The sequence below is a fragment of the Scophthalmus maximus genome, chromosome 10, assembly GCF_022379125.1.
Source record: "Scophthalmus maximus strain ysfricsl-2021 chromosome 10, ASM2237912v1, whole genome shotgun sequence".
Classification (NCBI taxonomy): Eukaryota; Metazoa; Chordata; class Actinopteri; order Pleuronectiformes; family Scophthalmidae; genus Scophthalmus; species Scophthalmus maximus.
In genome coordinates, this window is record NC_061524.1 from 297,501 (window position 1) to 312,500 (window position 15,000).

Genomic DNA, 15,000 nt, shown 5'->3' on the forward strand with positions numbered 1-15,000 from the left:
TTACCTCCTGAGGTCCTGACACGACTCGTCCCTGAGACTCGTCTGCCGATCGTCTCCTACCTGGATCTCGGGGGTGAGGGTCGGCAGGTCGAAGGTGAACACGGACGTGGATCCGGAGGTCAGCAGGTCGACGCTGTCCAGGCTGCTGTACGAGGTGCCCTTGGCCCGGTGAGACTCCATGATGTTCTCAAAATGGTGGCTGAAGGAGTCCAGGTTACCGTCGGAGGGTCGGCGGGGGCTGCCGACGGAGATCGGAGACTTGAGGCCGCCTTGGTTGTCGGACACCTCCAGTGGCCTGAAAGAGGAAACACATGAAGTTGTGAGGGTGGAGGAGGGGCTTTAAAGTGGGCGTGTCCATCTACATTTAGATGTGTGTGTGTGTGTGTGTGTCTCACCCCTTCAGCAGCAGACTGAAAACCTCGTCCTCCTCTCTGGCAGCTCTTTGTCTCTGTTTGTCTCCCAGCATCCGAACACTGGCCCAGCTCACCACTCCCTCCTCCTCCTCCTCTTCCTCCTCTTCCTCTTCCTCCTCTTCCTCCCCGTCCCTCCCTCCACCTGTCCGGGGTTTCGGGGAGGCGTCACCGGGGCCGAAGCTGGAGTTTCCCAGGACGCTGCGGTTACTCCCAAAGGCCGAGTCCGCCTCCTCTGCTACTTCGGCCTCCGCCCGCATCACCTACACGATCAATATGAATCATGAATGAACATTTAGATGTTACCGGGTGAGAAGAAACCAGATCAAACTGGATCAAACCAAATCAAATCGGATCACCTCGTCCAGGTCGGTCTCCCTGTAGCAGCGCAGCGGAATGGCGTCCAGGTCCGTCTCAGAGTATTTGATGGTTCGGCGGATGATTCCTGTCCTGGGGTTGGTGCCTCGGGGGTCGGGGGTCACTAGCTCCACCTCAATCTGCCGCACTTTGTGATGTGACGACCTCCGACCCTCTCTGTCCCGCCCCCTTCTCTGAGTGGCTGGCTTCAGATGTAGGGACGAGGGAGGGGTGGGGCTTGGCGAGCCGCTGGCCGGGGGCGTCGGGGATGAAACGTCTGCTGGACGAAGGAAGAACATTAATGTTTACTGCAACGAATACAACAAGTCTTAAGTCCTAGCCGGAGGTGTACCACACGGTTCTATCATGGAACCTGTTGTGTTTACTGTTACGTCAACTGATGAGTCAAAGTAAGTATCAATGTTTCTATATTATGGTCAATTGAATTTTAATGGAACTTTTAAATGTTGCAAAATAATAATAACAAAGCAAGTTAGATTTAAGGAATTGGAATTCAGCATGTTCCCTCAACGGAATTGGAGCGAATAAACGTGGATGCACATTGTGTTCAGAAGGTGGCGTTACAGGTCATGTTACAGGTCATGGCCGAATATAAACAGAGGAGAAACAGGTGGAAAAGCGTAAACACCCCAAAAAAATAGATAGTTTCTGGCTCATGAGAAGTTTGAAAGACATGAAACTTGTCTGAGATAATTTTGAACAACATAAATATAGTAAAGAAAAAGGTTTTATATGGTTGCAAATTCTACCAGTCAAAGTATTGAGAAAAAAAATTAACAAAATGTTGATTACCGTTAGTTTAATATTTTAAAAAACACTCAAGATGTCTGCGATGGCTCCTCGATACTTTCAGCTGTGAATGAGGAGGCCTCAGATTTAATGTCTGCAGACACCAGTGACTCCAGGTCATTGAAGAAGTAACGCAGGCTAAATAAAGAACAGGAAGTGAGTATTGGTGTGTAGTAATACTTGTGTGTTCTAGCTGATGCTAAGCTTTGGCTAATTGGCTTTGAGGAGGACTGGGAGCTTGTGAAGCTGCTTGTTTACTTCTCCGAGAGAAGAAACGATCCAGGAACCTGCTGAAAGGCAAAACTACTGCATACTGTTGTTAATATTAATGAGAATATAATAATAATGATAATAATAAATTTCACTTATATAGTGTTTTTCATTGCTGAAAGCAATTTCAAAGTGATTATACTACTGCTGCCGTCTGTCCATATCACCACCACTACTCCATCAACTGATATTAACACTACACTCTCAATGTGAGGGGAATGTGTCTGGGAATAAAAACTCTGATGAATTTTCTTCATTTCATTTTTCGGTACAAGGTCTAATGGGATTAAAATCATCTAAACCAGAGTCAGCTGTGAGACCTGGACTCCACCTGCTGCGTGTGAAAACTATCTGACAGGTACATTTAAAGGAATCTACTGAAAAAATAATAAATCAATTCCAGATCATAGCAATATCTACATTTACATTGTTAATAGTGTGATTAAACATCCAGTTTAAAAACAGTTGGAGCATTGATCCATGGTGAAATACACAATGCTTTACTTAACCAATCATTTAAAAAAAACCTTTTGTGACCAATAAAACAAACACGTGTCCCTCACCTTTGCTGCAGTGATGCTCCTCCCTCCCGCCTCCAAACAGGAACTCCCACTTGGCTCGGGCGATTCTCTGCGACCGCGCAGACGGAGTCGATGCTGAGCCACTGTCCGACTGCAGGAGGAAAGAAAAACACTGTGACAACATTCGTTTCTACTTCTGAAGGAACAGAAATTAAAGCCGGGGGAAGCGGAGAGAATTTCTTCATGCATTTTGATATTTTATCACATGAAAACACTATTTCCGCTGCTTTGTGTAGTAAGATACTCGTGACACTGTGTTTTTGTGATGTACTAACAAGCTCTGACTTGTTGAAAACAGTTGTTAGATCTCAGAAAGAAAGAGTCTTCTGCCCAAAGCTAAGACTCTGGGCCCTGCAGCTGTTTATGTGTTACTGAGCAGCACAACAGTAGAAACTCATCTGAGATGAACTGGGACTGGTGAAACAGAAACTAACTGACTGTAATTTTTTGTTATATAGTTATTGTTATCAAGGTCAACTGGACAGTAGGTCATGAAAGGAGATTTTATTGTTCATCTCTGCAGACAGACGACCTCACGCCACAGATAATCTACACAATTACATCCTCTCACACACACACAGGGTCTGGCTGTGTCTACATACAACCGAGCCCTCATCATCATCATCCTCGTGTCCGGCCGACCTGTATCCCAGAGCCAGTGTCGGTCGTATCGTGGCTGGACTGGCTGGACGTTTCAGGGAAGAGACCGTCATTTCTGTCCAGCTGGGAACTTTCTCCCATGCTGCCCGTCACACCGCTGGAGCTCTGAGAGGACGACCCAGTGGCCCCGCTGTGATCCTGAACCTCCTCTCTCTGATCCATAGATACGCCTACAACTGACCTCTGGTTCCCCTGCACTGACGTCTTAACTCCTTCGTCTTCTCTGTCCTTCCTGTGAGTCTCCCCTTTGCTTTGAGTGTAAATTATACAGGTTGCCTCTCTACAGTCTTCATCATAGAGTTTGTCCCGGTCCTGGAATGGTCCAGTCTCCCTCCACTCCTGGTCCCCGGAGGTCCAACTCAAGGGCAATGCTTCTGTGTTTTGGTTGGAGAGAAGTCTCCAGTGGAGTTCAGGGCTAGCCCCAGTTTTATCAAAAAGATTATCATACTGACTTTGCTCCATGCCAGGTGGTTTACAGTCTCCGGTGTACTGTGGTGGCCGGTAGCGATGCAGGGTTGACATTTCTTTACCGAGTGATGAACTCCGTTGCTGCCGTGGGTCTAAAACTGGTGACTGAGAAGCAAAACCTCGGTGCAACCTAGCCGGTAAAGCTGGAGATGCTAGGGAAGGGAGGCCTGTCTGGGACAGGAGGGGTGATACACATCCTTCTCTGGATTGAAGCATTGGTTTGTCGGTTTTCCATCTGCGGTTCTGGTTTTCCAACTGCAGATGCTCAGGGGATTTTCGCTCTTTAAGAGACGCGTATGATTGGGATTCTCCTAGGAATGACCTTCCCATCTTGGGACTCTCTGACCTCACCGATTCAGCTGGAGAAGGAGTTGGAGAGTAATTCCGTCTGCCGGCAAACATAGCGGAGAGTTTGGTAGCCTCCACAGCTAACTCACAAGCCACTTCAGTATTTAAGGATGGGGAGACACTTCTCCTGACACTGGTCGGGCTGCCTGCATCACTGGTTCTGCTACTGCAGCGTAACGGTTTGTAGTGACTCTTGCTGTGGAAGTTTGAGATATTGTTAGCACTGTACTCTATTCCGTCTGTAGCATCATAGCTAATATCAACACTGTGGTGGGAGCTCCGATTTGTTTGGTAGCCAGTTCTGGGCTTGTTGCCGGTGGAGTTTATGCAAGTTGGGATCTCATGCTGGATGTCTGTGGGTCTCCCCGCAGGTAAAGGTGGGTGGAATTTGCTGGACAACCTGGGGCTGTCATCACCTGTCCATGGCCTCTGCTGGCTCTGAGGCAGGACATGTGAGCATAGTGTTGAGGTTGGAGTCACTGAGTGGGACGAGTATCCACTGTGGGCACACAGGTGGTCAGAGGCAGGACTTCTGGGTAGTCCATTCACTGAACTGCGGCAGATTCCCCTGTCCAGCTCCAAGAGCTGGGCTTTGGCTGGCAGGGTGCGGGTTCTGCGAGGTAGAACCGGTGACCCCCCCAAAGATCGACAGCGAGGGGACTGATAGTGCCGTGGTAGAGTGGGGCTGCAATTCTCTGGGCCATGACTCGCAAATCGTCGTCTGAGTTCTGGGGACCCAAACTCCCCCAAGGCCCTGTAGTTGGCATCTCTGGCTACTGCATCCAGAGTTGCCCTCTGAAGGTAAGGCGAGCCCCGTGGGGACTGACTCTGAGATGAGTAGGGGTGATTAGTGTAAGGGTCACCCTGTCCTGGCTTACCATTGTACCACACTGGGTCACTCAGCCTCTTCCGGAGGTGGGCGTGTAGCGGCTGACCCTCCTTTATATTAAAAGGGATGTCCAACTCACTTTGGCACACAGAAGTACGCTGGCTGCCCATGCTGTTAATGTTAGACTTCTCTATGTAGCCAAAGGTCACTACAGACGTCTTCCCCCCCTCATCCCCCATGCCTGGGACCTCATAGGACCTGCGGTTGTTGGTGGGTGTGGTTGGTACAGTAAGCCTCTCCGAGGAAGTAGAAGATGGCGAGGTTAACACCCTTCCCCTGTAGGGATCCATGTCCGAAGAGCAGGTGTTTCCCAGGGAGCCAGGCAGGCCAGGACCAGTTGTTCCAGGTGAAATGACCTGGAGTAACTGAGAAAAACTGTCATACAACACATCCTGCCGATGGAACTGGGTGGGAGATCCTGTTGCATCAGGGTTTTGGAGTTGGAAGCTGACTGAGTGCCTGGATGAGGACTTTGAAGGGGGTAAGCTGTGGCTCCCACATCCAGTGTGATGCCGAGTGATTGGGGAAAGATCTGGGCTGCGATTGGGAGTGGAGTGAGTGGAGCTCCTCTGGGAATGAGGGAGGACGTCTGGGCTTGAAAGCAACAGGTGACTGGTCCCGTTATCACCTCTTTCCAGCACCTTTCCTTCCTCCTCAGGAACAGACCTCACCTCAACGTACAGATGAAGGACTTTACCTGCCTGAGACATCTTAACAACTCAAGTCACCCAAAAGTCCTGCTCCTTCCTTTTCCGTGGGGCTTTGCTATTTGCAAAAAGGGTCCCGCAACCTTCTGGTACCCATGAAAGTGCTCATCAATAGTCTTTGATGTGGGTCAGAGTATCAGGTCTATCCTCCATCTCATCATCTCTTCAACCTGCAGCACAAAGCAGAGACAGAGATAAAGTTAATATCATGTCTTTCGTTCTTTAAAGTCATTCATAAGAAATCCCCCAGCACTCAGGACAGCAGAGTCTGACATGACCATTAAACAGAAGTAGAAGATTTAGAAGAAAAAAGGCAGATAGAAGAAATTAGTCTTCCTACCCGAGTCCAGGCACCTCACATTTCTAAATTCCTAAAGGCTGCTCTTTCTCACACATACACACTTTCAACCAAACCCATAATCATTCATGTTGTGTGATTTGATGCAGCGCGATTCACATGAAATAAACTGCCATGGCTGTGATTCTATGACCATGCTTCCAGATATCAGACACCAAAGACCTATGTTCTCTTCCCCGGGTCTGAGCAGTGGTTCTCGGGGGATGGGGCCGTGGTATCAAGGTCCCGCCCAGACTCAATTGCCCTAACTGGAAAGTTAATAGCCACTGACGAACAAAAAATGACAAACAGCTCGGAACCTGTTCTGGAGGATCTCGGTGGAACACCTGACCCAGACCATTACTGGGTTCTTTCTTTGTAACCCCTCTGTAAATAAGCTTGAGAAAAAAGTGAAAAAAGATTGACAGTTCTGGTCGTCAGCCTTTCAGATCACTTGTTTCCTTCCCTGATAAGACTAAATTCTGTGGTAAAGTCCATTCGTGTCCTTGGCCACGGTCCAACGAGTCGGCAGGAACATGTGGGCCAGCAAGCGCCGGGTGACACGTGTGCATTTGATTCGTCTATTAATAGATCAGGGAAGCGGCTCGAGTGCTCAGGTGAGGAAACCAGAGCCGAAACTTATATCCTCAGTTTTTGATAAAGAAAAAAAAAAAATCTCCTCACTGTCAAATTGTTTGTCTCAAGTTAACATTTTATGTTTCATCTTTTGCTTTTTGATTGAGAGCCGAGAGGCATCTGATTTTGACTGTGGCTGTTTTCATATTCCAGATTTTACAGTCAATCTGCAACTGTTTTCCTTCAGTGTGAATCAGTAACATGAATTAATTTCTCTGCTCTTTGCCGGAGGTTCAGATCACGAGGACAGTGTGAAGTCACATGGTGGAGGAACGAGATTCTGACCGGATCTTAGAATCCTTGAGGTCGTAACGAGTGTAATTAATTCACATTCACATGATCTATTACATAAAGCACCAGAACTCTCTGTGTGCTCACATGAGTGAACAACGTTTGACTGGTAAACAAACAGATTAAGTGGCTGTTCATTGTTTCTCTTTTATATTTATATAAAAAATATTAATTTAATTTCACCAACTTGAACATACACAATAGTTCACCTATGTTCCTTCAGCTCTCGTGTCCTCATCTACTTATATTTCTTTCGATCATTGTTTGTTCAGACAATCAGCCTGTAACGACACTGGTCGTGTTTTTTGGCTGCAGCTCACGATGACAGGTAATATTAATGTTGATGCCGACACAGTCAGTCTGGCCGTCAAACACTGAAACGACGCTGCCCGGCCGTCAGAAACTCAACACCACCAGCTGCTGGAAGAAAACCTCTGGTTTGTATTTCAATCCATTTACAACAAACCAGCATCTGCTGCAGTTTTTTCCATCGTCTCGAGGGAAACGAGAGTCATCAGAACTGGAACTGGACTCCTTCGTCCTCCACTGGTCCAGATTTAAAACCGTGTGGTGACTCCGGCGCTGGTCCAACACACAGATGTTGTTCAGGTGAAGTTTCAGTTAAGCATCAAACAAACGCTTTATTCTGATTCCTCAGGTTTTATGAAAAGTTTTTCAGTTTTGGATCAAGTCCTGTACTGACAGAGGCCGTGTCTGTGACTGTTAGCATTAGTATTAGCAGATGATGTCAGTTGCTGAAATGAACATCAGCCTGTTCCAGTCACAGCCGAACGCCAAAAACAAAAAGTTTCTCTGATGTTTCTGTTCTTTGTGCAAATACAAATCGCATGAATTTAATTAAATTAAATTTAGGGGCTTTTCTTTTTTGAGGGAGCTGAATCCAGTGGTTTTGTGTTTCGACCGACTCTGCATAACTTTGGGCTCTGGCCCATCAGAGGAACAAAGGTTTACGTCACTGCTGTTGAGACTGAAGATGTCTCTTAGTCCAGCTGCAGTAAATTTGAAGTCAAGCTGCTTCTCCACGTCTGACAGGAACTGAGAGAAACACTCAACTCTTCATGGACATGCAGTTTGAAGACTGGAGATCAGAGGACAGAGCTACCGTGACCTACAGTGACCTGTGGTGATCTACGGTGACCTGCAGTGACCTGCGGTGACTTACAGTGACCTGCGGTGATCTACGGTGACCTGCAGTGACTTACAGTGATCTACGGTGACCTGCAGTGACTTACAGTGACCTGCGGTGATCTACAGTGACCTGCAGTGACCTGCGGTGACTTACAGTGACCCGCGGTGATCTACGGTGACCTGCAGTGACTTACAGTGACCTGCGGTGACCTGCGGTGATCTACAGTGACCTGCAGTGACTTACAGTGACCTGCGGTGATCTACGGTGACCTGCAGTGACTTACAGTGACCTGCGGTGACTAACAGTGACCTGCGGTGACTAACAGTGACCTGCGGTGACCTGCGGTGATCTACGTTGACTTACAGTGACCTGCGGTGACTAACAGGCGACTTGCGGTGACTTACAGTGATATACGGTGACATGCGGTGACCCGCAGTGATCTACGGTGACCTGCAGTGACCTGCGGTGACTTACAGTGACCTTCGGTGACCTGCGGTGATCTACGGTGAATGGCAGTGACCTGCAAGACCTGCGGTGATGTCTGTACTTTATGATGTTGTACTTCTGTGTTGTTGTTGGTCTGAGCTCGACTGACTGACGTTGCTTTCTGTCTAGTTCAGTCTCAGAGTTTCCAGCTGTGCAGGTGGAGGAGACCAAACACAGAGAGTTTGATCATCACATCTCTACGACGTGTCGCTGTCGGACGCAGAAACAACAACAACACCTGGGTTAGATGTTTCCATCAGTTTCATATGTTGTGTTTATGAACTGTTCTGCTCCCAAGTGGCCGAAAGTACAACAACAACCAGTGAACTGGTTTAATACTGAAACAGTTCTAGTCTGGGATTCATTTTGATTTCTGTCTTTCTGTTTTCCACAGGTTTTGTTTATGCAGCACAGGAGTTTTATAAATTAGACGTGTCTCATGATCCCGGGAGGGAGGAACGTTTTGGCATGATACATAAATATACATCTGATATATGGTGAGTAGAGTGTGTAACAATGCACACTGAGAATGATTACGATTATTATGTCAGAAAATAAATGCAGAGCTCTGTTTAGTATATGACAATGCTGTGGGGCGTTCAGTTACCTGCTGTTAATCAGCATGTCCACACCTCAGAGTCTGTAGATCAACAGATAATTAACCTGCAACAGTTCGGATCATCTGAGAATATTGTTCTGGTCGTGTTTCTGACTGAGGTCAAAGAGCGAAGAGCAAATCTTATCTGACGTGAACTCTGTCCTTTGTTTACGTCACATGACCTCATGAAGACGAACCATTCCTGAAGCAGCGTCGCTATGCGGCGACACACACACACACACACACACACACACACACAGATCAGCAGTTAGCCCTACTTTTCCTGGACTCTGCTAATAGGATTCCCCCGACACTCACTCCTCCCCACCCTCCTCCCCCCTCCCAGCATGCACTGCTCAATCCACCGACACACGCAGACGCACACACACACACACACACACACACAAACACACTGTCTCACACAAACACAAACACACACCGTGTCACACACACACACACACACCGTGTCACACACACAAACACACACACACACACACACACACAGAGCTGTAACCTTACCTGTGTCCTCGCCGCTGCAGCAACGTCCCCCGAGTTGCCGTGGTAACCTCCTTTTCCTCTCTCCCTCGTCTGTCCCGTCTCTCTCTCTCTCTCTCTCTCTCTCTCTGCTGCAGGTTAACCTCGTTCTCTCCTCACTCGTCCTCTTTTCTCTCTCTCTGATGAACACTTGTTGTCTGCAGCTGTCGGCTCATCGTGGATTTACCACCTGACTCAGCCTCTGCTCCTCAGGCTCCGCCTCTTCCTCCTCTTCCTCCTCCTCCACTTCCGATCTCAATCAATCAGCTGATGTCCACGCCCCCTTCTTCCAGGCACTCTGCCAGCCAATCCCGTCATCCGCTGCCTGCAGACCTGAGCGCCTTCAGATGACGAGCAGCTCTGACAGATGGCAGGGCAGCCCCCAGCTTAGGGAGGGGCCGGGGACCGAGGGGGGGGGGGGGTTGTCACTTAGTCAGGTGACCTGCTGACCTGCTGTCCTTCTGACCTGCTCGGACAATTGAGCTGCTTCAAAAGGACAATATGCAGACTTACATCAGAGATACAGACCCCGCCCCCAGCAGTGATGTCACAGGGCACCTCATCACACCAGGTGAACTCAAAGGACCAGAAAGAACTTTATCTGTCAGCCTGTCAGTCATCATTAACCGACAGAAAATAATTAATAAATGATGAATAAATACATTATATTATGACGTGAGATGACATTTATAACTAAAATGATTAAATATTAAAAGAAAGTGTGGTCTTACCGTCTCAGAGCCAAGCAGTCGTCTGAACACAACAACGTGACGACGATCACTGACTGTATATAAAGATGATCAGCGACTGTATATAAAGATGATCAGCGACTGTATATAAAGACGATCACTGACTGTATATAAAGACGATCAGCGACTGTATATAAAGACGATCACTGACTGTATATAAAGACGATCAGCGACTGTATATAAAGACGATCACTGACTGTATATAAAGACGATCACTGACTGTATATAAAGACGATCACCGACTGTATATAAAGACGATCACCGACTGTATATAAAGACGATCACTGACTGTATATAAAGACGATCACTGACTGTATATAAAGACGATCACGACTGTATATAAAGACGATCACTGACTGTATATAAAGACGATCAGCGACTGTATATAAAGATGATCAGCGACTGTATATAAAGACGATCACTGACTGTATATAAAGACGATCAGCGACTGTATATGAAGACGATCACTGACTGTATATAAAGACGATCACCGACTGTATATAAAGACGATCACCGACTGTATATAAAGACGATCAGTGACTGTATATAAAGACGATCACCGACTGTATATAAAGACGATCACCGACTGTATATAAAGACGATCACTGACTGTATATAAAGACGATCACGACTGTTTATAAAGACGATCACCGACTGTATATAAAGACGATCAGTGACTGTATATAAAGACGATCACGACTGTTTATAAAGACGATCACTGACTGTATATAAAGACGATCACCGACTGTATATGAAGACGATCACTGACTGTATATAAAGACGATCACCGACTGTATATAAAGACGATCACCGACTGTATATAAAGAAGATCACTGACTGTATATAAAGACGACTTGTGACTGTATATAAAGACGATCACCGACTGTATATAAAGAAGATCACTGACTGTATATAAAGACGACTTGTGACTGTATATAAAGACGATTTGTGACTGTATATAAAGACGATCACAGACTGTATATGAAGACGATCACCGACTGTATATAAAGATGATCAGAGACTGTATATAAAGATGATCAGAGACTGTATATAAAGACGATCAGTGACTGTATATGAAGACGATCAGAGACTGTATATAAAGACGATCACTGACTGTATATGAAGATGAACAGAGACTATATATAAAGACGATCAGCGACTGTATATAAAGACGATCACTGACTGTATATGAAGACGATCAGAGACTGTATATAAAGACGATCAGCGACTGTATATAAAGACGATCACTGACTGTATATGAAGACGATCACTGACTGTATATAAAGACGATCAGCGACTGTATATAAAGACGATCAGCGACTGTATATGAAGACGATCACCGACTGTATATAAAGAAGATCACTGACTGTATATAAAGACGATCACTGACTGTATATAAAGTCGATCACTGACTGTATATAAAGTCGATCACGGATTGTATGTAATGACGATCACTGACTGTATATGAAGACGATCAGAGACTGTATATAAAGACCATCACTGACTGTATATGAAGACGATCAGCGACTGTATATAAAGACGATCAGCGACTGTATATAAAGAGGATCACTGACTGTATATGAAGACGATCACTGACTGTATATAAAGACGATCAGCGACTGTATATAAAGACAATCAGCGACTGTATATGAAGACGATCACCGACTGTATATAAAGACGATCACTGACTGTATATAAAGATGATCACTGACTGTATATAAAGTCGATCACGGATTGTATATACAGACAATCACTGACTGTATATAAAGAAGATCACTGACTGTATATAAAGACGATCACTGACTGTATATAAAGACGATCACTGACTGTATATAAAGACGATCACTGACTGTATATACAGATGATCATAGACTGAATATAAAGACGACCAGTGTGGGCGGGGCTTATGACCTGTTCTGCAGCCAGACACCAGGGGGCGATCATGATGTCATGTCAATCAACTAATCAATAATATTAAATAAAAACATAAACTCTTGCAGCGGGAATCCGACCACATCCGACAATAAATATATTCTGTCATCACAGAACAAAAGAAACAAATATGATCAACGTTTATTGATTTCTGTCTTCTGAAACCAGCTGCACAGATTTGACCTCCACGACCCCTGAGCCACGATCACATCTCATTCAATCTGAATGAATTGAATTAATTACGTTTATGTTTCAAATGATTATTTGACCCATAAAACAAACCTCTCTCACGAACGTTTCAGCGAAAACACCGTTTGTGCTTCATCTTCTTCCAGCTCCGCTCTTCTTCTCGCCAACCGCCTCAGCGCCCTAACTCCCTTCACAAATCTGTCGCTTTAAGTCTTGTCAGTGTTTCTGTCCACAGAAAAAATCGCGCCACGTTTTTTCTCATCTGTTCATGAACCATGAGGAGACACTCCACGGTTCGGCGCGTGTACAGATCCGCCGAGCGGCAGCAGCCCCGCGGAGACGTCGACTCTTCCCCGCGAGTCGCGCCGCTGTTGACCGCTGCTCCGCGGGAGGACCGTCACCGTGAGAGCAGCGGGAGCAGCGGAGGGCTGAAGGAGGAGGACGTGTCCCACTGGGACAAACCGCACCTTACTGCGGGAACGTTCCCGCCGAACGGACGAGGAGACGCTGACGAACCAGGAACAACCTTCGGTCACATTCGAGTTTTTGTGCAGTTTAGCTCAAATCAACAGAAACGTTAAAACCCGCTCTTTTTCATCGGAGTTCGGCGGAGCGTTCACTTACCTCGCAGAGAGGACGGGAAGAGGCAGGACTTGACCCAGTTCACCGAGGAGCGGCACCGACAGGGACTCAGCTCCCGGTCCGGTCGGTCGGTCGGTCGGTCGGTCCGGTCGGTCGGCCCGGTCCGGTCCGGTCCGGTCAGCGGCGGCAGAGGAGCAGAGGGGCGGTAACGGTACCGGAGAAGAGTAACGTCACATGCCGGTAGTGAAAGTGCAGCTTCACTTCTCTTCCTCTTCTTCTTCTTCGCTTCTTTTTCTATTCCAGGAGATTTCTTCACATTAGTTTACCTTCTCCACGGTGACTCCGACTTCCGCATCGTTCATGTGACGTAACGGCTACGTATGGAAACGTCAGACCAAACCGAGAAAACACACACACACACACACACAGACGTGGTCGAAAGCTCCGGAATAATTAGCTGGAAATATTTTCTAGTAAAAAAATGTGGATGATGAAAAATGAAGAAATATAAAATTATTAAAAAACAAATAAACTGAAGAACTGTGAAGTCGAGGGTTCCACAGCAGCAGAGGCATCGTCAGGTTCCTCATCAGGAATAGTAGAACCTCTGGTAGAACATGAGAACATCTGGTAGAACCTCTGGTAGAACACTGGAGCCTCTGGTACAATAGTAGAACCTCTGGTAGAATAGTGGAACCTCTGGTAGAACATGAGAACATCTGGTAGAACCTCTGGTAGAACACTGGAGCCTCTGGTACAATAGTAGAACCTCTGGTAGAATAGTGGAACCTCTGGTAGAACATGAGAACATCTGGTAGAACCTCTGGTAGAACACTAGAGCCTCTGGTACAATAGTAGAACCTCTGGTAGAATAGTGGAACCTCTGGTAGAACATGAGAACATCTGGTAGAACCTCTGGTAGAACACTAGAGCCTCTGGTACAATAGTAGAACCTCTGGTAGAATAGTGGAACCTCTGGTAGAACATGAGAACATCTGGTAGAACCTCTGGTAGAACACTGGAGCCTCTGGTACAATAGTAGAACCTCTGGTAGAATAGTGGAACCTCTGGTAGAACATGAGAACATCTGGCAGAACCTCTGGTAGAACACTAGAGCCTCTGGTACAATAGTAGAACCTCTGGTAGAATAGTGGAACCTCTGGTAGAACATGAGAACATCTGGTAGAACCTCTGGTAGAACACTAGAGCCTCTGGTACAATAGTAGAACCTCTGGTAGAATAGTGGAACCTCTGGTAGAACATGAGAACATCTGGTAGAACCTCTGGTAGAACACTAGAGCCTCTGGTACAATAGTAGAACCTCTGGTAGAATAGTGGAACCTCTGGTAGAACATGAGAACATCTGGTAGAACCTCTGGTAGAACACTAGAGCCTCTGGTACAATAGTAGAACCTCTGGTAGAATAGTGGAACCTCTGGTAGAACATGAGAACATCTGGTAGAACCTCTGGTAGAACACTAGAGCCTCTGGTACAATAGTAGAACCTCTGGTAGAATAGTGGAACCTCTGGTAGAACATGAGAACATCTGGTAGAACCTCTGGTAGAACACTAGAGCCTCTGGTACAATAGTAGAACCTCTGGTAGAATAGTGGAACCTCTGGTAGAACATGAGAACATCTGGTAGAACCTCTGGTAGAACACTGGAGCCTCTGGTACAATAGTAGAACCTCTGGTAGAATAGTGGAACCTCTGGTAGAACATGAGAACATCTGGTAGAACCTCTGGTAGAACACTAGAGCCTCTGGTACAATAGTAGAACCTCTGGTAGAATAGTGGAACCTCTGGTAGAACATGAGAACATCTGGTAGAACCTCTGGTAGAACACTAGAGCCTCTGGTACAATAGTAGAACCTCTGGTAGAATAGTGGAACCTCTGGTAGAACATGAGAACATCTGGTAGAACCTCTGGTAGAACACTAGAGCCTCTGGTACAATAGTAGAACCTCTGGTAGAATAGTGGAACCTCTGGTAGAACAGTAGAACCTCTGGTAGAA

General features: G+C 46.5%; 1 protein-coding gene and 2 long non-coding RNA genes across 9 annotated transcripts in view; 2 read left to right on the forward strand and 1 right to left on the reverse strand.

The window, feature by feature from the left end:
• The window catches only part of LOC118283992, a 26,702-nt gene extending 17,040 nt beyond the window's left edge, over positions 1-9,662 (reverse strand). For 4 of the 7 annotated variants that reach the window (XR_004784738.2, XR_004784737.2, XR_004784736.2 and 1 more), the window contains exons 1-6: positions 9,518-9,662; positions 3,071-5,670; positions 2,411-2,519; positions 770-1,047; positions 396-673; positions 61-295 (exon numbers count right to left, since the gene is read on the reverse strand). Coding sequence is in view for 4 of the 7 variants with exons in the window: in XM_035606507.2 (XP_035462400.2) it covers positions 61-295; positions 396-673; positions 770-1,047; positions 2,411-2,519; positions 3,071-5,503 (3,333 nt within the window). In the remaining 3 variants the exon portion in view is untranslated. The remainder of the gene's footprint in view (positions 1-60; positions 296-395; positions 674-769; positions 1,048-2,410; positions 2,520-3,070; positions 5,671-9,517) is intronic. The other 3 variants (XM_035606509.2, XM_035606510.2, XM_035606511.2) reach the window with 3 other exon arrangements.
• Positions 1,043-3,603, forward strand: LOC118284003. The gene is made up of 3 exons (XR_004784742.2): positions 1,043-1,177; positions 2,123-2,205; positions 2,422-3,603. It is a non-coding gene; the product is annotated as an uncharacterized LOC118284003 (long non-coding RNA).
• Positions 6,931-9,764, forward strand: LOC118284002. The gene is made up of 3 exons (XR_004784741.2): positions 6,931-8,642; positions 8,795-8,897; positions 9,631-9,764. It is a non-coding gene; the product is annotated as an uncharacterized LOC118284002 (long non-coding RNA).
• Positions 9,765-15,000: the final 5,236 nt, after the last annotated feature.